We start from the raw sequence: 21551 nt of genomic DNA on the forward strand, positions 1-21551 counted from the left end.
ATCTGTGTAACTCGCAAACGAAAGCAAAGAAAAAAATTGTCACGAGCTAAACATCACCGTTGAGAGGTTAGGTATTTATATCCAAAGTTTCGTTGAAATTTGTTCTGTAGTTTAGAAGAAATTTCTTGATCGCCGCGAATTTAAGTGACAAATTACCCGGCGATACGGGCCGAATACGTATACGGAAGTGTGAAATCAAGAATGACGGTGAAATTAAAGAAAAATCGCAAACGAAGGTAAAATCGAAAAAAAAATTTATAAGCTAAAAAATTACCGTTTGTTAGTTAGGCATGTATATTCAAAATTTCGTTCAAATCTGTTCAATATTTTGGAAGAAATTCTTTGATCACAGCGAATTTCGGCCTGTTTCGCAATATACGCGTAACTCACGAATGAAGGTGAAAATTAAAAATGAAATACGAGCTAAACAACACCGTTAGGTTCTGATAGATACATGTTCCAAGCTTCATAGAGCTGCGTTCATTAGTTTCCGAGATTTTACTTGATAATTAAATTTGGAGATTGGTCGTGAGACCGGCCACGAGTCCGGCCGTAAATTCGCCCGAGACGTCCTAGGTTTCTAGTGCTGAAACGGTTAAAACAGCTGAAAAATATTGGTTCACTAAATGGGGTTCTATTTGTGAAATACACATTTGTGTTTAACCTAGGTTATTCTCTTTTAAATTTGCAGCGTACTAAATTTCAAGAAAGAGGCGTATGTCTGTGGGGGGGCGCTAGACATTCACTAGGGAGCCAAAGGGGGCGCCAGCCTGAAAAAGTTTGGGAACCACTGACGTATATCAATGAATCACAACAATCGATTTCGTTCGAATTCATTAGTGAAGTCTGAATTTAATGAATTGATATTCAATGGCATGGTTTCTTACCTCAAAAAATTTGTTGACGTAAGCACACAATTTAAATGTTTGAATTACCAGAAATAGTCCTGCTACTCATTTCCAGTTTATCTGAGTAGGTAAACGGCTTAGTTAAAGTTATTATGGCTCAGAGGCAGAAGTATCATAGCTTTCGTAAAAAGAAGCATGACATGGAAGTTGAATGAAAAGAATAGATTAGTTCTAGAATGTGTTATCGTAATTATTGAATAACTAATAACAGTAATAAGTAATAACCTTGCAACTTTGGTGTAGCTAGCTGGCCCCAGGGCCAATGGCATCAAAACTCAATTATGGAATTTTTTCCGCAAGTGCAGAAGTCCGTCTTTGCTGTTTCCCGCAGCCGACGGTCTCTCTAATCACTTCTCTTGTTATTTACTGAAAATGGCATCAGCTTTAAAAAAAGTGAGTTGTTGAATCACTTGAATAACAGTATTTTTTCAATCAACCAAATTAATTACACCTGTTATGCTTAAGATTTAGAGCAAAGACATCACAGTTGACTTAGAATCTTAGATCATAGTTTTTTCTGAAGGGATAGTGGCCCCGGATAGTCTGGGATAGATAGGCTATCTAAAATTTTGTTAACAAAAGTGCATGTACTGCATGATTGTGCCGGAAGATTCCTATTGTATTATAAATTTATCACATCAGAGCTGTAAGATTTCAGAAACAAGAAGGAAAATTTCAATCCTGTTAGCAGATAAAGAAAGTGTGCTTTGAATAGATGCTGCTTTGATTTATTGTAGGGTAAACGCGGTATATTCCGACTCATTAAGGACGCATCGAGAAATGAAAAACTATAAAAAAAAAACGTATGCGTTACGTAAGTTCTGTTGCCTTCACATGACTCTCAAAACACTTCACTAAAAACAAAGCTTAATATAAAGGAAAAGCTGGAGAGGTGACGGAATTACCTACGATGTCGGAATATACCGTGTTTACCCTAATCAAAAGTCTAAGAAATTGAGCAAAAGTGATAATAATGGGTGAAATTATAAGCAAGCTTGGATATTTTTGTTTCATCATTCTGCAGCATCTTGCTATCTGCTCAATTTTTTAGTTTGGAATATGAATGTATTAAATTTTAATAAGTAAGCATGGGTATTTTACTAGGCTATTTCAAGTGTCTAATTTTTTTATCTTGGAGAAAATTTTTAAATAAATGCAAGTTAAAAAAGATCATTTGTATAGTGCTAAGGTACCGGTATCTATAAAAATTATAGACAGAACACAGAAATTTCTTACCTCTCTTAATTTTTATAAAGAAAATCAGAGTAAGGCCATAAATTCAGGCATGGAATATATCTACTTGGCGAGCCGCAACTGAATTTTTTGAGCCGTGATTTTATGGATTTGCCAGCCGTGATTCCATTTCTACGAGCCGTGATTCCATTTCACCGAGCCGTGAGTTCCATATCTCGGCCATGAAAAGCCATTTACGAGGTGCGAATTGATTTACAAAGTCCATGCACGTGTTACCCCAAATCTCTAATTTTACCCTTAAACAGTCAAACGGCAAAAATAAAATTTGTGTCTACTGTAAGTTCAGCACACGTTAATGCAGTCTGACCGCTTTGACATGACCGCAACTATGCGCGATCTTCAACAAAACATTTCGTTGATTTGTTTACGTTACAATGTTTATGTTTTTTCTGCAAGATATTTTTGACGGGAACGGTAAAGCAATGCGGATTGCGGAAGTTGAAAATTTTATGAAATGACATGTTTGCGAAGTGCAAACCGTGATTTTTTAATCAAACAAAAATTTATGACATTCGAGCCGCGAGATTTCATACCTACTGAAATTATATGATATTTGAGCCGCGATATTTCAGACAAAAATAGGACTTTTCCAGACTAGGGCCATATTAGGCCATAGAAACAAGTTGAATTATCTGAGTGTCATTACTGTCATACAGGTCAGGAAAAGTCCTTTTTTTTCTGAAATATCATGGCTCTAATATCACATAATTTCAGTAGGTATGAAATCTTGCGGCTCTAATGTCATGTATTTTTATTTGATTGAAAAAATTGTGGTTAGGACTTTGCAAAAATGTTGTTACATAAAATTTTCAACTTCTACAATCCGCATTACTTCAGCATAAGAATATCCTGCAGAATGTGCTAACAAGTCAACCCAATACATTCCGGTTGCATAGTAGTTCCGGTCACTGCAGAGCAGTCAGACTGCAATATCATGTGTTCAGGTGCCACTTATGTGAGAACAAATGTTAGTGTTGTTATATGATTAGACTGTTTTCAATGTAAAATTAGATATTTGGAATAACACGTGCATGCTTAGCCTAGTTGAAACTCCAATTCCTTATCTTTATGAGTTTATGTGCAAGCCAATGATAACAGTCTGAATATTGGTCACAATTTGTTGCATTGAATCGTGAAAAAATTGTATGTACTGTATAATTGTAGGTGCTTGAGCCAACTTCTTCAACTGAATTTCGCATTAGTAGGGGTATCAACTATAATAATACCAGGTCTCAATGTACTAGCCATTCTTATTATTTATTTTTTAATTTGTGAGATCCTAGAAATGACATACGTAGTATTTTTATGTTGCATGTAATGTGACTGACTACCCATCAGATAAGGGGTCTAGATCCACAGCTAGTGGCCTGAAATATTAAGAAGCTGGATTTAATATTTGTCTGGTGCTTCCGTTAAAATTTGGAGATTTGAAGAAATGATGTTAGGATACATTTTTCTGTTTTAGACCATTTGTTGTAGAATTCCTATTATTATTTTATATTATAAACAATAAAACAATAGTGGTAGTATATTTAATTTTTTGTGGGTATACAATTTTCAATTTTAAAATTAATGCCAATTTTATTTTCAGACTACTGGGCTGACTGGCCTGAAAGTCTGCCGCAACCCTCACCAAATTCTGAACATTTTGCACACCAAGATCTTACGCTGCTTGCAGAAGATGCCCCAAGATGCTGCCTACAGGAAGTACACTGAGCAAATTGTCCTTGAGAGGGATGCTGCAGTCAAGGCTGTGAGTTGTTTAGAGTAGGTAGCCAATGAGCATGTAATCAAGTAGTGGCTTCTGTTTGTCAAGCATTCTGAACACTTATTTCATACAATTTTAATATATATATATTTATAGACCAGTAATCCAGTATCATCAGATGACTGATGTGATATGTAAATATTTTACAATAATGCCTAGGTACTGTATTTGAAATTGCTCGCTACATATGAAAGTTAATCTTGTGGAATATTATTTATAAATAATTTGACTTGAACATGCACTGGTTGATGTTTAGTACGGTAACTTGGGTTGAACTTGACAATTTGAATATGTCAAAAATAATGAGATTGGCAATGAGAAAGTTATTTTTTCTTGGTGATAATACCTATGTGAGAAACTGACAGAAATGCAGTTGCTGTAATTTGAATTTTGTTCTTAATAACTGGCTATTACACAAAACATGGTATTTTTTTCCGTTCACCTGTAGCCATCAATTCTCTAGCTATACTGGTATAGACAAAGAACATATAAAAAAGCAGAAGCTGGAAATGATTGTTTCTTCAATGTAAATAATTAATTTTATTTAAAATTGTTAACTTCTTCTGAAGGAATCAGTCAGAATTTATTGGAACTACTAGGGCATGTGTGCTTTCAGAAGAAAGTTTCAGGTTCTATTTTTTCAAATGATCAATATTTACTGGTTCAATTCTTAAGGAAATTTTTACGTGCAGGAAGCATCTGTCCCTGAGCTGGAAAAAAGAGTTGGTGGTGGTCAGGTAAGTAGCACAGAAATGTCTTGTTAGTTGCGCTAGTTCTGATATTTAATATTTTGTTTTAATATTTTTAATTTGAGCTGCAATAATTATTCATTTCCATTTTAATTGAGGTCTCAGTGCCTATTGGTTGGTGAATGGAAATATTTACTGTACCAAGTTACTTTCATCTAACAAATCAATTATTTAAATGTGGTTGCTGGATGTGATGATTTTCTAGAAGCCAGAAATTACAAAGAGGAAGCTTGCACATCTTGAAAATAGATGTCACCTTAAAAATCTGGCGTCCATGCTTTGCCTCTAAATGTTTATTTAGAATTAAGAACCAGTCACAATGTCCCCTAGGGGGACTAAGGTTAATGATTAGTAATGATTCATTCCTTTCACAAATGCTTCTATGAATCGGAAGTGCTGAAGTTCTTAGCCTTGTGTAGTTTCATGCATGGTCGTTGAAATCTCAGTTTATGGTACCGTAAGTACCTATCAAAATGAGTAGTTTTCTTAAATAGTGACCTTCATGAAGCAGGTCTTCAAAAATTATTTAATTGTGTTCATATAGGTGTGGGTACTCATCAGTTCCTCATTCATTTGTTCCATTCACTAATCATTACGTATATGTTTTATTTGATTAACTCGTTTGTTTCTTTCATTCTTATTTTAATGTACATGTCATTGCAGGCTGAGGAGCTGATCCAGCAAGCTGAGCACGAGCTGATGCTGGCACGCAAGATGCTCGAATGGAAGCCCTGGGAGCCGCTAGTCACAGACCCACCCAAGAACCAGTGGAAGTGGCCAATTCATTAAGAAAGTCAGTACACATCCTCAAAACGTTTAATAGTTGATTATTAGTTGTTATTTTGCGTGATTGTGCATTGTTGTAGCCTGAAATTCAATTTAATCCTGCTGCTACCTTATGGGAGACTTAGAGTAATTGAACTCGACTTTAGAAGTTGATACATAGATGGTGTAGGCATTCTTGGAAAAAGAACTACGTTATTTATTTCAAATTGGGCCCTTGGTTTGTGCGTAAATATTCTTTAAAGTTGATCCTTGCTAAACTGTAGTATTAAGAATTAAAAACTAGTCTGTAGAAGTATGTCAAACTCTGAGTACTTGATGTGTCACCTATCATAGCACAGTACCTAACGCTGACTCAAGTTTCAAGTCCTCAATTATATCCTTGAAGTTAGCTGCCGAAAGTAACAAAAAAAATTTTCACCATCCGAAATTATAGAATTAAGTTGACCATTTCTGCTCTGTGTGTTGATGTAGTATATCGCCAACACTGCAATAAGCGACAATTCTCCTGCCATCCTAATACTGTAAGAGTGATTCATTGCCTAGCTGAATTGTTGGCTCCAATTCTCACTATTGCTGATGTATTTAGTTCTTGTCTCATGTGCTCACTCGTGTTTCCGTCTTGCAGGTCACACGGGTGATGTGAAGAAAATTCACCTAGCGTGCGCTGATATCTCTTCTGTGGTCTTCCTGTCAAGCTTGAATACGCGACGTTCCTCTTGCCTTTCAGCGAGTTTGTAAACGGGAAACTTTAGGCGTATTCGAATTGTTCTAAGTATACGGTATTCAAATTTTCGGTCTAAGAAATATTAGAGATGTTCAAACAGAATTTATCATCAGAAATTAGTATTTATGTTAGAAATTCATGACGCAGGAATCTGGGAAGTAGTGATGATAATCCTATTGGATTTGAAGCGATATTTTTCCAGCCGAAAAAATAAAAGATGAATCCTAAATAGATTGAATGAATTCCCACAGAGGTAACGAGCGTATGACAAGACAGGCTTTTGTTCAGAAGGAGAACTGAAACAGCTCATGCCTCGTATTTTTCAAGTTACGGGAAGCCACGAAGTGACAGCGTTTGTAAATAATTCAATTGAATAAACGTCCTTATATGGTTTTGTATTCGTGACTTTCTTGACTAATGCAGGACCGATGATCAATTGTATTTGAATTGTAATTTTACGTGCAAAAATCCGCTCCATAATGATACATTTTTATCAATATTAATTTTCTGCCCAGAGGACAGTTTTATCAAATTACACTCCCTGAACTTACTAAAATATTATTTCCTCCAAGTTTAAACCTAGTTTTCCAGAAGTCACAAACGCTAAAAAATAGTCTCAACACTTTTAATTTCTACCCAATACTTTTCTTTCATGAAGGCGGCAGTTTATGAAGAGCTTTTCAGGTCCGTTTAGAGTTCACCTGTCTTCAGGGCTCAGGTCATTATCGTGCTCCTGAACATCCTTCTTTTATAATGAATAGTCAGCACTCAATAGGTTGATGCACATATATATTGTCTAAAAACATTCATTGTTTAACTTTAGATAAAACTTCTTGCCACCTACCTGAGGGAGAGGCCTTTTGACTCTTCTCTGACGTCCTCTAGTGACACAAGCAGTCTCAGGATTCTGTTGAGAGAAGTTCAATGAAATCACGGGTCAACAAGAATAAAATAAAGCTGCAATTAATTCTAGCCGTTATGGATAGAATCATGTTATTCAGGAATTATTAATAGAGTCTCTACCTTGTGGATACAGTAATAGCTTTATCTAATACCCCACATGATCGCCTTGTAGGAGCTAGCAGGCATGCTGGAGAGGGGCTCAGAGATAGTTTAATGGTATTAGATATTAATTTTCGTGAATTTTTTGCCATAAGAAAAGCATAAACGAGCAGGATTGAATGATAGTTTATTCAGAGGGTTCTGGCATGTTCTGTTTGTGTAGACACGACAAGAATTCTTGTTTTTGTATGAAGTTGGTCAATGAAGCCATATTGAGGCTGCCAGCTGTGAGTGAGCCTTTCAATGGAGCTTTGAATGACTTGTATGCTCGCGACGGCGGTGCGATAATCGTGGGTATATCAGACTGGAGCTGCGTTCCTCAGAAGTGGTCTTGTCATGGTTGTTGTAACCCGTTTTGGGGATTGGAATTATCCAGCACCGGACACTTGTCGTACCTGGATGGTCGGTGATGTTTTTGTAGGTGGCAGTGATTGGCGTGGACCAGAGACCACAGGATGTGCAAGGTGCTGGTGGATTACGTGGCTGTTTTCTTGACGTGATTGCCTTCAATGCACGTTTTAGGATCGAAAGAGCATGGCGCTGCAGGTGAAAGTCGAGCCTACCTCATCAGTAAACATCGTTAGGGTGAATTTGCCATTATGTACGTGAGAAAGAAGAATTCGCGATCAATCACTGTTGATATCCGCATGAAACCTCTCGCCCCTACAAGAAAATTCTTTTCCCATTTGAGCATAATTACTCTCGGCGCTAGTCAAGCTATTCTGGAAGCTTGTCTGTATATCCCACCACGAAACTGAAAGAGGGGGCCGCTAACGAGCTATTCACTGCACATTATTATCTAGTTAATAATTTAATGCGACTGATTAGGGTTCTTTGGCAAATCTAGTTGGTAACTTCAGAATCTCGAACCTGTACACAGTGCATTTGCAGCTTGCAACAGCTCGGATGGCGAATTTTATCCACTTTTCCCAGACCAAGAGAAATTCCACATGTATTAATTAAGGGCCAAGAAATTTCAGAGCTCTTTCTCAATAAGCGAGCATTTATCCATGTTCATCTGTGATTATTATTCAAAACTTTGTCCTTGTTACAGCATGCTTCTCTTAACTATTATTAAGCACCACAAAGTTGTGTATGAAATCGATTTCATCCTCAAGTCAAGGATCGCCTGCATTTTCTTAGTTTTTTTGGCTATGTCAACTCCCATTTTAAAGCGATTAAATTTATATCTGCAAAATGAAGTCAGCTGTGCACTTGCGCCTGATCGCATCCATCAAAATCAAGAAGCCGCGCCGAGTTTTGAGAAAAGTTTCGCGCTTGATCGCCAATAAGATAAAACTTATAAGTATGAAGATGGTACTGTTCCCACTTCAAATTAGGAATAAAATTTCTTCAAACCACTATTTCTCAAATGATGGTTCCCATTAATTTCGTTGCCCTTACTTACATCAAACAATGGACTAGTCTACTTCAACGGAGCGGCCTCTTTTCAATAGTCCATGTCGACTGTCGTCAATGTTTCTGACGATATATCACCGAAAAGGAATAGTAATTGATTTCATAGCAGTTTTCATTGCATAATCGCCAATGCATGTTCTTTGGGGTATAGTTTAACAGCCATTCCAAATATTGCAATAGCAATTCCAACTCCTTGTTCGCGAGCAAAATTCAATCAGAAAACTGTTTACCTTTTGGTCTGATCCAATTACGCAATGAGAGCTAATGGTATGGAATCTTCTCGGCTCTATACATGGCTTGTTTCATTTAGCTTAGCGCTGTAATATTTGGAATGATTACTGAATCATCTTCACAATTTGTTATTCTTAACTTCAAACGAAACACCACCTAAGCAGTCATCATTGCTGAGTAAAACCCACTGAATGAGCATCTCTAGTCGTTACTTTCGTTAGAATTAATTTTTTTTTTCGTATATTCTACTAACACAAATAACGGGAAGGTTTCAACGGGACGCCTGTCGGAGACCACCATGCCGTGCTTCGAATGGACTATCATGATACCTTCCCTGAAGAACGTAGCCTACAACACATCTTGACTGTAACGTTATTAGCCGCACGCCACCAGACAGATCACATCCATTGAATTAGATCAATCAGCCCACAGGAAAATAAGCCTGGCATCGTATGGCCCAGCGTCCTCTGCCAACACACGAAAAAATTTTACACCACCCGGACGGAGCGCGCCGGAGCCGTCCGTATCTGTCCCGTGTGTCGGACCAGCCCACGGTCGAACGGCCACGCGTCGTACGATGATAAATTTTGGAACAGAACTATGCTATCTGGAACCTAACCCCAGATGCTGTGAGCTAAAAGTTACGTAATTTAGCGAAGCTGTAGAAGTCGCTCGTCGAAGGATGATAGATTTTGGAACAGAACTATGCTTTCTGAAGCCTAACCCCAATGCTGTGAGCTAAAAGTGACGGTCTGGTGGTGCACGGCAGGATGCACACAGTTCCACCGGCGACCTGGGCTGGTTGGTCACAGTCCGTTGTCCGCAAGTTACAGTTCGAGCTAAAGTCAGGGTATGAAGTGATGATTCGATGCAACGTTCAGTGGTGCATAACCATTACTTTCTGGGCTATTCGCTTCAGAATATGGTGGCGTGAAGCTCCTAATATTTAAAGCAAGATGATGTCACGGGCTGGTTACCGACGGTTGGCTTAATCATCATCCGGAAATATGCTAGGCGTTCCATTCAAGGCTGATTGGTGCACAAATTTGGTGGTGCACGGCTGCGTACCCGGTTTCAACCAGGCTTTTCATCCTTCTATGAGCGTCAAAAAAACTTGCACGCCACAATAGAAACGCGTTCCCTTCGTCATGAGGTCCTTAGTATACTTCAACAGTTGAGTGAGGTATAGGTGTTAAAATTTGTAAGTTTTTAACCAGCAATTCTTGTGACGAACTGAACTCTGATTCTTTCCTCGTGACCCAAAATTTAAAATTTTCAGCAATACGAAAACGGCTTTCGAGTAGTTCGCTAGTTAGGTGATTCATGCATGTGTATGTCAGGTCACTGTAAGTGTCGCCTTATTCTGACAAATTTCAGTCTAGGCCTCAAACTCTCTTAAATAGCTTCAAATATGAGATTTATAGTTAATAGAACCATAAATTAATATTTATGGTTCTATTAACTTTCCGACCCCTGCGAACGAGTATTCAGATTAAAAAATCATTACCTGCAGAAAAGGCTGCAGTACAATAAGGCTTCGTTCACGCCACACCGCCAGTCACGGTCTAGTCCAACATTTTAATGCATTTCTATAGAAGCATTCACACCTGCCGTGCAAAACAAGTGCCATGCCAGGCACGGTCCAGCCGTGAAAAAGGCGAAAAATATTTTGACCGACCAGAAAGGAAGTGACTGCAGTGTTGCCAACTATTTTTTGCCGGTTATACCAGATTTTCAGCTCAACATACCCGATTTTAGCAAATAGGCCAGATTAAAACTATCCATATCCGACACAATCTCGACTCTCCAGATTTATGACATCTGATACGGATTTATAATAATTAGCAACGCTGCGTGACTTGCGTGGTTCGTGATACGAAATGAACTGAAATGAGGATGACCCGTATAGGGCTTAACAAGTTAACACGTGGCTGCACCTGGCACGGAACGGAAAGCGACTGGCAAAGTGGCAAGTGTCTGGCACGTGCCCTCACTGCCCTGCAGTATGGTGTGAACAAAGCCTAACATCAAGATTATAATTTGTTTTATTTAAATATAAACATGACAATGGAGTTACAGTACTTGTAGCCGCGCGGTGACAAGCGAGCCAGGAAGACCTAGTCTGATGAGAGGTAGCGGATGGAGTTAGGAGATTAGCATCTTAAGGGGGTCCTGGTCTAGCATAGAGAGCACCAGAAGCAGAAAACGCATGACTGAAATTTAGGGTATTTAATTTTCATACCGAAACAAAATGCTACCTTATAAGGACGATGAATGTAATGTATACAGGAGTAGCGCCCGGCTTTCTCCGATGAACAGGTTGAAGTCTTCAATAATGGAATTTAGTCATTATAGAAAAGATATGAGTGTTATGAGACCAACAGCAATCGACTGTCCCCACGCTGTATTTATTTTAAGTAAGACGAGAAGAACACATGAGTATTGTCCAGCCTTCTCCTAGAGACTTGACTAGGTATCACTTTCTATTTATTAGAAATAGGACGTAGAAGTAAGCAAGAATATTTTTTGGCAACATATGGAGGAACTTTTCTGTCACCGTAGTTTATTTCATTATAAAAGGACTGTCTAGAATTGATGAGTGTTGCTTGGCCTGCATTCTCTAACCGTCGTTCACATGCCGCTGCGCTCGGTGGTCGCGCTATTTGCAGGGCTCTTCAAATTAGTTGAAGGAGGTTCACGGCAGCCTTCGAATGTCGGTCGTTACGCAGTCGGGGCCCTGCTTATTCGACACTTAGGAGTCGCTTGCGCCGCTCAAAACTCGCACAGGCTGACCTAAATGGGCCATCTCTGAGCGACCGGTCAGCTGCCCGGACCTCTGCCCTGCAAATCATTATCCTATCGAGTTAGCTCGCGTGAAAGATTCTATTTGTAAATGTATTAATTTTTACATTTCCCGGCGCCTGCGATGATTTTAAAACACAGGTTCAGATTTTTGTTTATTTCGATAAACCTCTGGATAAAGGGGCGCATGCCGGAAGCCAGCTTTGCCAAACTTCACACTTAGTTCATATTCCTTTCCGTAGGTAAGAACGCTTGAGTGTATAACGGCTTATGAAGTCAAGTGCTCAAAGCCATAGCGCTGTATGTCTACAGCCACAAAATAAGCATGCATCTGGCCAAACCTCCTCAGGCCTAACCTATACGAGCTGCAACCTTTCTTCGCCCAAAACAAACCTGAGCGGACCTAACCTAACCTCATTGGCTGCAAGAAGTTAGAAAAGCGTTCCAAGTGTGCTGGTACAGCCAGTCATTGGCTGCAAGAAGGTTGTGAGCCAGGACAGCATGAATAGATTAGGTCAGAAGAGGTTAGGCCGGAGTAGATACATCCAGATGGGGAACTGCCTGCTTATGAGCGAGCATGCTTAAGCATTGGCTGAAGAACAAGGCACTATTATCGTTCAGCAGTGTGTTGCTTGTCTGGATTACGGAGTTCAAGTGTAGTCTGCGACTTCTACTTCTGAGGCTGAGTAAAGTTAATGCGTGATGAAGCTAGGCGTCGGCTCCAGGGCTTATTTAAGAGTAAAATTTGTGGCCTACGGCTGCGCCCCCTGGATAAATAAATCCATTCTGAGGTCTCTCTGTGTGAAAGATGGAACTTATTCACGATACATTACACTAATGGTCCACTCTCAGAACGCACTATTAAACTCAAGAAGAACTTCTGTCACCTAAATCTATACAGATTAAACTTTACATGAATAAATTCAAGGTTATACAATAATGGAGGGTATTTGCCTTACTTTAAACTATTAAGTTTCGATTGAGCACACAGTACACACCTGCTCATTGTTGTAGCTCAGACCAAATGATTCTAGCAATGACTCTTTACTTTTCCGGCTCAATCCTATAACAACATTGCACTGACGCCTGATTGATTTTGATTAAAAAACGTCAATCATCACAACACATATTTCCCTATTCTATATTATAAAATTTTTTCCTAGTTTTACCATAATTTTCCGTGGGAAAATTGTGCGGATTAACTACAATCTTTCTTTGTGTACTTTTTTTAGAAAATGATTTATTTAATCGAAATGAGCGGCCTGATTGCGAGTCCATAATAAGTGTTCTTACGAGTCAATATTTATATTATTTGTGTTCTTGCGAGTAAAGGGATTGTGTGTAATTCTTATCTTGGTGTGTGACAGGCATACATATGTTCACGCTTGTTTTCCGGCCTATTTCATTGTTAAAATCTAATTGCCTACAGGACGACCTCTATATTATTAAAAAGCCTGCAAGTAACTCAGTTCCTAAATCTCCGTGGAAAAGAGAACTCAGGCATTTCATAACAATAGACAAACATTGTAAAAAATATAACTCAGTACTTTCTGCAGTGAGTGACAGAGAGCGCATTTTCTCGTCGACGAAAACGTGAAGTCACGGACAGACGGATAGACAGACTGACATGACGAGCACAATAGGGCATTTTTCCCTTTAATGAGAAAATGCGCTAAAAATAGATTTGCCGCTCCGATTTTAGGGAATTTGAATTTGTTATTTTTATAATTTTGCGTTTTTTGTATTTTTGTAATTTTTGTTTTCAGTTTAGAAATGAGGAAGTTAGATTTCTAGATTATATCCCGTCCTAGGCAGTCCCGAATTTGAAATCGCAGAGTCAAGGTGTGTTTCAACTTGGTTATTAGTTTGTTCCTGTGTTTTACATTTAGTGGTTATTCCGAGATGGTCTTTTTCTTGTTATATTCTGTAAAGTTGGATTATTTATTCATGAGAAGCGTTTGTTCATACTTTGTCTTATGTTCGTTTATTTGTTACTTTAGGTTATTTATTTTTTGTTCTTTTCCTATAGGAGAGTTTGGAAACACGGATTCAAGAGAGTGATTCCGGAAGTGTCTTCTACTGCACGCTATAGTTGGGGTCCACGTAAAAGTACTTTAAGTCCGGCTGGTCGAACCTGGGTGACCCCAGCACCGAAAACCTTACATTTATGTGAATCAAGTAGGTAACTTTAGAATTTAGATGATCACGAATGAATTTTTCACTTATAGTAATCTATTCAAGAGTTTCAGCCTAAATTTGTGAATATTTAAGTTATTATTCCACCCATGATCGTTTTTTCGATATAAATTTGAAAATACCAAGATTATTGTTCCAACAATGATTGTTTTTTTTTTTTCAACATAAATTTTCAAATACTAGGTATTGTTCCACCCATGATTGTTTTTACAACATATATTCACAATTCCTTCAGTATTGCAATTTATTTATAAACAAAATTTTCAAGAGACTCCGTTTGACGCATAGCTCATTGTTGATGCTTGCTCTCCTGACGCCGCTTGGCAAAGAAATGGCGCTAGTATCGCGGCTGCGACTCATGAATCTCCGGCACGGAATTGATAGCAGGGAGTCCAGACGCGCATTCTCTAAACGCCGCAAATAATAGCTTATTGACTGTCCCTTGAAGGCAATAATTCTGCGATAGGGCCAAGTTACTGCGCTGCCTTATCAGCACATTAGACTCGTCTCGGACGGAACGATCTTGCTCTGCACAACGGCGCATTGGTGCGTAAGGCTATTAGTCATTATGGGCCTTCGCCCGCCCGGCCTGCGCCCAGTCTTATATATGGTACACTTATTCTTTAAGTATCATGATTCGCTTATTGCTAATGATCCCATCGGTCATACGCTGTAAAAGTTCTCTTCTGAAAATTTATTGCAGATGGCATTATTGTTGTATCCCAATTCAGCCGGATAAAATTCAATAGGATTAGATTGCAGGACGCAATTATGATTTTATACATAGTCAATACCAGATGAAAAAAATTCTTATCCTTATTGATATTCAAGTCACCAATATTAGTGCTATTGATGCGCTGCTGATCTATTTGTGCTACTGGTTTAAATTCACCGGCGCCTTTCACATGTGCTTCGGATTATAAGAGAGATTTTTGTAAACTTTTATAAACCATAACGGACCAAAGTTCTGAATCAATGAGACTGGTTTTATGGTTTGATATTCATACCACGAAATTTTATGTTTCTGTATACCCAATATTTTTGCTGCAGTAAAATCGACTTTCGGAGACAAAAGTTTGGATTATGACAGCAAATGAAGAAGCAAGTGTAACTACGAGTACTTAATGTCAACTACTCGCGTAGACTTAGCTGCTTCGCCTCAAAGTTTTCTTTGATCATAGCTTCGTTGTAACTGCACTATGCTAATAATTTTTATGGATGTTTCTCGATCGGACGCAAAGTTTTGTCATAGTATAGCAGTTAACTATCCGTCCGTGAAACGCTGCACGAATGATCTGAAGAAAATTTAAATAAATTTCTCTCTCTTTCTGGTTCACAATTACAATTTTACCAGGAAGTGAAATTATTTCGTCCAATGTTTCTGATTTCCTTCGTATTCTTCATCATTAAAAAATGTCATATCAAACTTTATAATACAAGTTTTGCATTTCCTCTGAAATATCTATATTCTTTTCAGGATGAGCACAGAATTAGCGGTAAATCGTTGCTGTGTCAGTTCCTGCACGGTTACATTATTTTAGATATGCTGCGGGAAGGAATTAAATAATTTTTTCCCACAGAGCATGGCATAAACGTTAAACATTTTACCTAAAAAATATGACTGTTGATGAGCCATGATCGCCTATACAGATCATTGAGGATACAAAGATATACCTTTTTATGTTTATATTAATGAAAATTACTCGTAATCAAGGGAAAATGTAAGCTGCCTGACCGTAATCTACTAAAGCATTACCAAAATTTTTTTTTGTAACTTCCTGTCAGTAATAATACGTAAGTGCCGTGAAGTTAGTAACTCTATTTCACTTCTGGCATCGGAAATTATATTAAATATGCTTCGGTTGAGGTCTAATTTTCATTACCACTTTGGGCAACGTGTAGTTATTATTTACTTCTCCGGAAAATAAGTTTATATTATATAAACTCCGTGAAACGTGTGATTATTACATATCACTCCAGAAAAGGTGTGTAATTATTATATACCACTTCGAACGACGTTTAATTATTATATACAACTTTGCTTTTATGTCGGCAGTTTATGATGGACATTGGAAGTTTTTTGGGTCAATGAGAACATAAAAGTCAGGCTGCTACGTACTTTCTGGACATGAAGTGGAAAAAGATTCAGTTCTACGTATTCGACGAAGCGCTTATAAACTTTGTTCATTTTGTGGGGCAGGGTTTCTAGTGCCACAATCACTTGGCCGACAGTAACAATTATGAAACAACTTTCAGTTCAGTAAATATGTGGTAAAAATCGTGACCAAATAATGAGAGCGAGATAATCCATTAATTGGTATGCTATTCGTCTTGAATTGTGGAAAAATTCTCTCAACTTTTTTTTGGGGGGGATAATGTTTGAAGACGTATACATCGGTCGACAAGTTGAAAAAAATTATTCAATCCGGTCACCCAGGTTCGGGCAGCCGTACTGCAAGTGTTGCCCTCAACAAAGGCTTGCAATAAGAGACACTTCCGCAAATCCACTCTCTTTTGAATCTGGATTTCCAAACGCTCCTAAGAGGAAAAATAGCAGAGAATAAATAACCTAAAGTGATAAATAAAGAAATAAAAGACAAAGTATGAACAAACGCTTCTTATGAATAAGTTAATCTAACCTGTACTGAATATAAGGAAATAAATAACACCTTGCAATAATCACTGAATGTAAAACACAGGAGCAAACAAATAACTAAGTTAAAACACATCTTGACACTGTGGGTTCATATGCGGGACTGAGTAGAACGGACTATAACCTACAAATCTAACTTCCGAATTTCTGAACTTAAAACAAAAATTTCAGAATCATAACAATATTAAATCCTATATTTCCCTAACAATAAAATCTTACAATGTTAGAGATATTCTGCGTGGTCACTGGTTATGAAATAATTTAGTGGTAAAAAAATTAGTATAGAGCATGCAAGGTTTGCGAAAATTTTAAAATGAAATCTCCCTGAAATGAAATATCTTGCGGTGGTAATAGTTCTCTTTCACTGCATTCATCCTGCGAACTAACTCATTATGAGATTTCAACCAGCAAAAAAATTGTCGTTATGGACAATATCATCAACGAGCAAAATCTTTTATTCATCCACGCTTCTGTCTTACTATTCGCGCCGTCCGGATAAGAGTCAATGCTTCATTTCCGAAGCGCTTCCGAAGGAATAGAATACCCCATCTCATATAATATATTTTTATTCGGAGCATAATTTCATAAATTTAAGATTCACGTGAAGTGCGATTCATAAAATCACTGCTATTGAGCGAGCCCAGACTTCGGTTGCATTCGTAAATCAGACTCACATTGAGAGATAACTTTACATTGAAACGCTGTCGACATGAAGCGTCACGACGTCTCTAGAAATGTAACCAAAAATATCAAGTTCTAAATTTTGGAAAGCGCATGATCTATGCCAAACTCAATAGAAGTATAATGCATATGATTTTAGATGTACTATCTTATATTACTATGTTGGTCTTCGTTTACAAGCACCAAGGCCCATTTTAGTTTGAGAGCGTTTTTAGAAATATAAAGTCACAGAAAAGAGTTTTTGCATTCAGGCGTAAGAACTGCAATCGAAACCTTCTACAAAAGATTCGAAAAAGCTACTTAACCTTATTATGGTAACATCAAATCGTTAATGAAGTAAATCGCGTGAAACATAAGCTGACATTCAGTAGAGGAGTTAAGATAATATCACTACGATAACGATGTTTGGCACGAGGCAGAACTCGCGTTATGATGTAATCTCGTCGCCTACAAATTATGCCTTTCATATGTGGATGAGTGAAAAAACGGTTTTGTGTTTAATTCATCACTTTACACCTTACTAAGTTTATAAAATTGCTGGAGAAGCAATCTGTCAGAAAACGGTCAACAATTTTTTCGTCGTGGCTCTGAGAGGTTAAAAAATATTTCTGTTTGAACAGGAAATAATCCTTCACATCTTCACATGCTCCAACCATATTGTTGACATTGACTTTAAGAAAACATTCGAACGGTTGTCTCCTTGAGATCGGAATTTCCTCTTCGCCAGCGAGAACTGATTACTTCCGAAACCAAGTAGCAAAATAAACTAAAAATACTTGCAGAGTAAGCAGAGTATAAATATAAAATAAACAGTACACTTTAAGTTAGACCGAATAATTTTTTGAACAAATGAATGCACATTATAGCTATTACAAACACTAGTCCAATGAGGTAAAGTTACTAAAAAAGGACGATTCTTCTAATAAATTTGAAAAAAATTTAATCTCATTAGAAATTTCCTGAGTGTTGTTATAATAGGATTATTGCTTTTTACTCAGTTTAATGGATAAGAAATAAATCCGGCGTATAAAATATAACTGTCCCCGAGGGTACCGGACGATATAAAACTTGCAGTACCGCGCAAATGGCGCTTTATAAAATGGAGCTTGGGACGGGAAGCCAAAAGTGTGATAATCTTTAGGGTTCAAGATAATCTTTTCTGTTAACGCTGAACGGTCGCTTGCAGCGGTCGGCGATGTCATTTATCAGCGCATCAGAACACTTATGGGAATTAAAGAAGTGCCAGTAACACTCGTTCTTTTCTGCCCAGATTGATGACTTTTTTCTGGCACTACCGGGATCATTTATATCGACAAAGTTGTAAGCCAAAGAGTAAAATGCTCGCTCGGGCTATCAATTCCGAGAATTTTGCAGCAACAACGTGACCATTTTAACATTTCGACACTTTAGTCCTCAAGTTGGTTTATGTGAGTGTGGAATATGTGTAATTTTCTGACGCAAGCTTTATCGATCATGTGTCTTCATATATTATTTTATCATGAAAGATCTTGATTACAATTATTTTCTTTCTTTGTTGTTCATTTACGAATCTGAAAACAGCCAGAAACATGATTCGACTTGAAGATTCCACCAGCTTTGATTTAGGCTTGTTAATAAATAATATCAAAAGATCCACATTTTCGTAATGAAATGCAGATTATTTAAATTGTTTTCTAACAAATTCACGTTGTATTGCAACAATAAAGTATTGGACGCAAGCAGCGCGTGAATAAGTGTGCTTGTTGGTTGGCATTCAAATTAGGCACAAAGAACAGCATCAATCAAAATTTCTTTCATTAATACGAATACGTAAATTTTATTAACATTTGCTGGGCATCGATATTAGCTCGAAGAAGTTGCTTTTGCATAAAACAAATACTGCTATATATGATACTTCAGATATTTAGTCCATGTTATTTGTAAATGCTGTATATGCACTTACTCATACTTACTATATAGTTACCAAAGAACTTACGGAGCAGGTTCCTCCTAGCTGTCATATTAGCCAATAAAGTAGTTTCGATTTTTTAATTAAATGTCAATTGAACATATGAGAAACCGATGAAAGAACAAGGTTTAAGGGGACCGGCTACCCTAAACTTTTCAATTTTGGCGTTTTCCGGTTTTTGTGCTCATCTGGAAGCTGGAATTCTGCTCTTTCCAATTGCAACACTGCCATCGCTGTACGCCAATATTTACGTTCATGACGTCTCTTTAAAGGGAAGCGGGTGAGAGAGTTCTTTAACTAATTAGATGTAAAGTAATTAGCTGCTGAAATCTTTGAATATAGTTTCTACTTGAGTTGTGCTGCAGTTACATGCTTAGTCTCATCTTAAAGCTGACATTCTGAGCTTTCCAACGATACTACTGCGATCCATGTACGGCAATATATACCTAAAAATTTGATGATCATTTTTTTAAATTTCTGTCTGGTTCGTTTTTTATATGGGGGAGAAGGGGGGGAGGGGGGGAAAATGAGAAAAATGGGATAAAACGCGCATAAAAAAAACTAAAGGGAAAATGAGAAAAATGATCATCAAATTTTTAGGTATGGTCCTTACAAACCGAATGATACGTGTCTCGATGTTGTAGGATGATATGTGTAAGAGGAGATAGATTTTCTAAAGTACCCCTTTTTAGCCGTTTTCTATGAATTTCACGTTTTCTATCAATTTTTTCGAAAAATTTGGCCAAGCAAAATGTTCTTATTTTTACATTTTACGTATGTATGCGAAGTTTCATGATGATCGGATAATAACTGTAGAAGTTTTTCCGGAGGGTTGTCGGTCCCCTTAATCAAGCTAATTTTTTCCAAACTGACTTCAATAATTAAATTCAATAAATAATCATCATATTTATAATTCGAATACAATTGAAAATTATTTCAAAACTGAAGTGAAGCTGAATTAATCAAAGTAGGCCACAAGCTTGATTTTATAAGAGCAACCATTACTGCAAATGGATACTTAAAAATTTTAGTTAAAACACATCAAACTATTATATGTGCGTCTTAATTACTTTTTAACTGAGCAAATTTGCAATAATTGTTGCAGGTTATTTGATACGTATTATGCGTTAATATTTTGCAAACTAAAATCCATTGAGTTCCAGTGAACAGTGCGAATATTAGTGCCAATAGAACCAAAAAAAGATTCCTAGCGTTGTAAATGTTCCTAATTTTGCCTTTTACTCATTGAATCACATGCATCACTGCAATGGTGACTTTCCTGCTGAAATTGAGTTTAATAATATGTTTGTTTTTTATATATTATCAGCCAAGGCAATGACATACTCGAAGCTTCATATGCATATGTACCCTACTTCTGTGGGCTCATCGAGTCGAATATGTGCGATGTTTTTCACGCTGAATTTGTTTATTCGGTAATTTGACGTCAACCTTGCTTAGCGCGTGGCATCGTGCATGCCTCTTTGGTCCTGAAAGTTTAATGAAGTCCAACTTTGATCCATTACCAAGTTTGTCTAATCTGAGCTTGAGTCGATATCTTGTTAAGGATGCCGCTGCATAGACAAAACACCATTGAAAATCATCCACTAACCAAGGACGGCCGACCATTTACCTCCTTCTGGCCGCCGATAATCCATCAAATACTAGCAATCGGAAGTTATATAGCGACTGGTCTTATGTGAGCGTCGTGCATGATTTGTCGACAGCTGTCTACGTTGCAGCGCGACTGGCTTCCATGGGGCTAGAAACTCAAATATATTGACTGGCTTCATTTGTGGTGGATTGTTGCTTCAATAATATGGCTGGGTGTCTTTACTGAAATGAGAATATATATACTATAATGCCAATGGCTATAATGTTGTTATGTCTGATTTTAGAAACGAATGTCAACACGTTGTTGAAAAATTGCAGCTCGACTGGTCTCAGCTTGAACTTGTTGTAATGCAGACACGGAATTCAACATTTGTCTGTTGGCAAACGCATCAGCATATTTTTTACTCAATATGTCAGTCGCTATATATATAATGGCACAGATGTCCGGTACGTAAACAACTAAAACTGTTGAGTAAAATATGCATTTCGGTGTCGCTTAATCTTCAATTCACATTATTTTATGAATTTAGAGAAATTTCAACTTTTACGGAAGTACGTACAGGTTCGTGGAAAGACTCGCTTATTGATATTATAATTGATAATTGGTTGTCATTGCTTTTTTTGGTACATGTGAGCAGAGATGAGAAATTTGAGCCAATGATTTAATTAGTCAATCATTTCATCTCACAGAGAACAAAGCGCTCAAATTGCGGGGCGATTTTTGAGCGATTTTTCTGTATTTTAGATAAAATTATCTTA

At 37.5% G+C, this 21551-nt stretch overlaps 1 protein-coding gene across 1 annotated transcript; it reads left to right on the forward strand.

Moving 5' to 3' along the window:
* The first annotated feature begins 1199 nt into the window (after window positions 1-1199).
* Window positions 1200-6587, forward strand: LOC108680620 (NADH dehydrogenase [ubiquinone] 1 alpha subcomplex subunit 5). Its single transcript, XM_018169494.2, has 5 exons — window positions 1200-1301; window positions 3754-3915; window positions 4623-4667; window positions 5343-5472; window positions 6091-6587. Exons 1-4 carry the CDS (start codon window positions 1281-1283, stop codon window positions 5466-5468), a joined length of 354 nt encoding a protein of 117 aa, XP_018024983.1. The 5' UTR covers window positions 1200-1280; the 3' UTR covers window positions 5469-5472; window positions 6091-6587.
* Window positions 6588-21551: the final 14964 nt, after the last annotated feature.

This window comes from Hyalella azteca, unplaced genomic scaffold, assembly GCF_000764305.2.
Source record: "Hyalella azteca isolate HAZT.00-mixed unplaced genomic scaffold, Hazt_2.0.2 contig10792, whole genome shotgun sequence".
Classification (NCBI taxonomy): Eukaryota; Metazoa; Arthropoda; class Malacostraca; order Amphipoda; family Hyalellidae; genus Hyalella; species Hyalella azteca.

What these genes read in the sequence shown, in the direction of transcription:
- LOC108680620 (XM_018169494.2), top strand. Translation starts at nt 1,281, where the DNA reads ATGGCATCAGCTTTAAAAAAA. An exon ending in TGGCATCAGCTTTAAAAAAA is followed by an intron (nt 1,302 to 3,753) that starts GTGAGTTGTTGA and finishes TTTTATTTTCAG; the next exon opens with ACTACTGGGCTGACTGGCCT. An exon ending in AAAGAGTTGGTGGTGGTCAG is followed by an intron (nt 4,668 to 5,342) that starts GTAAGTAGCACA and finishes ATGTCATTGCAG; the next exon opens with GCTGAGGAGCTGATCCAGCA.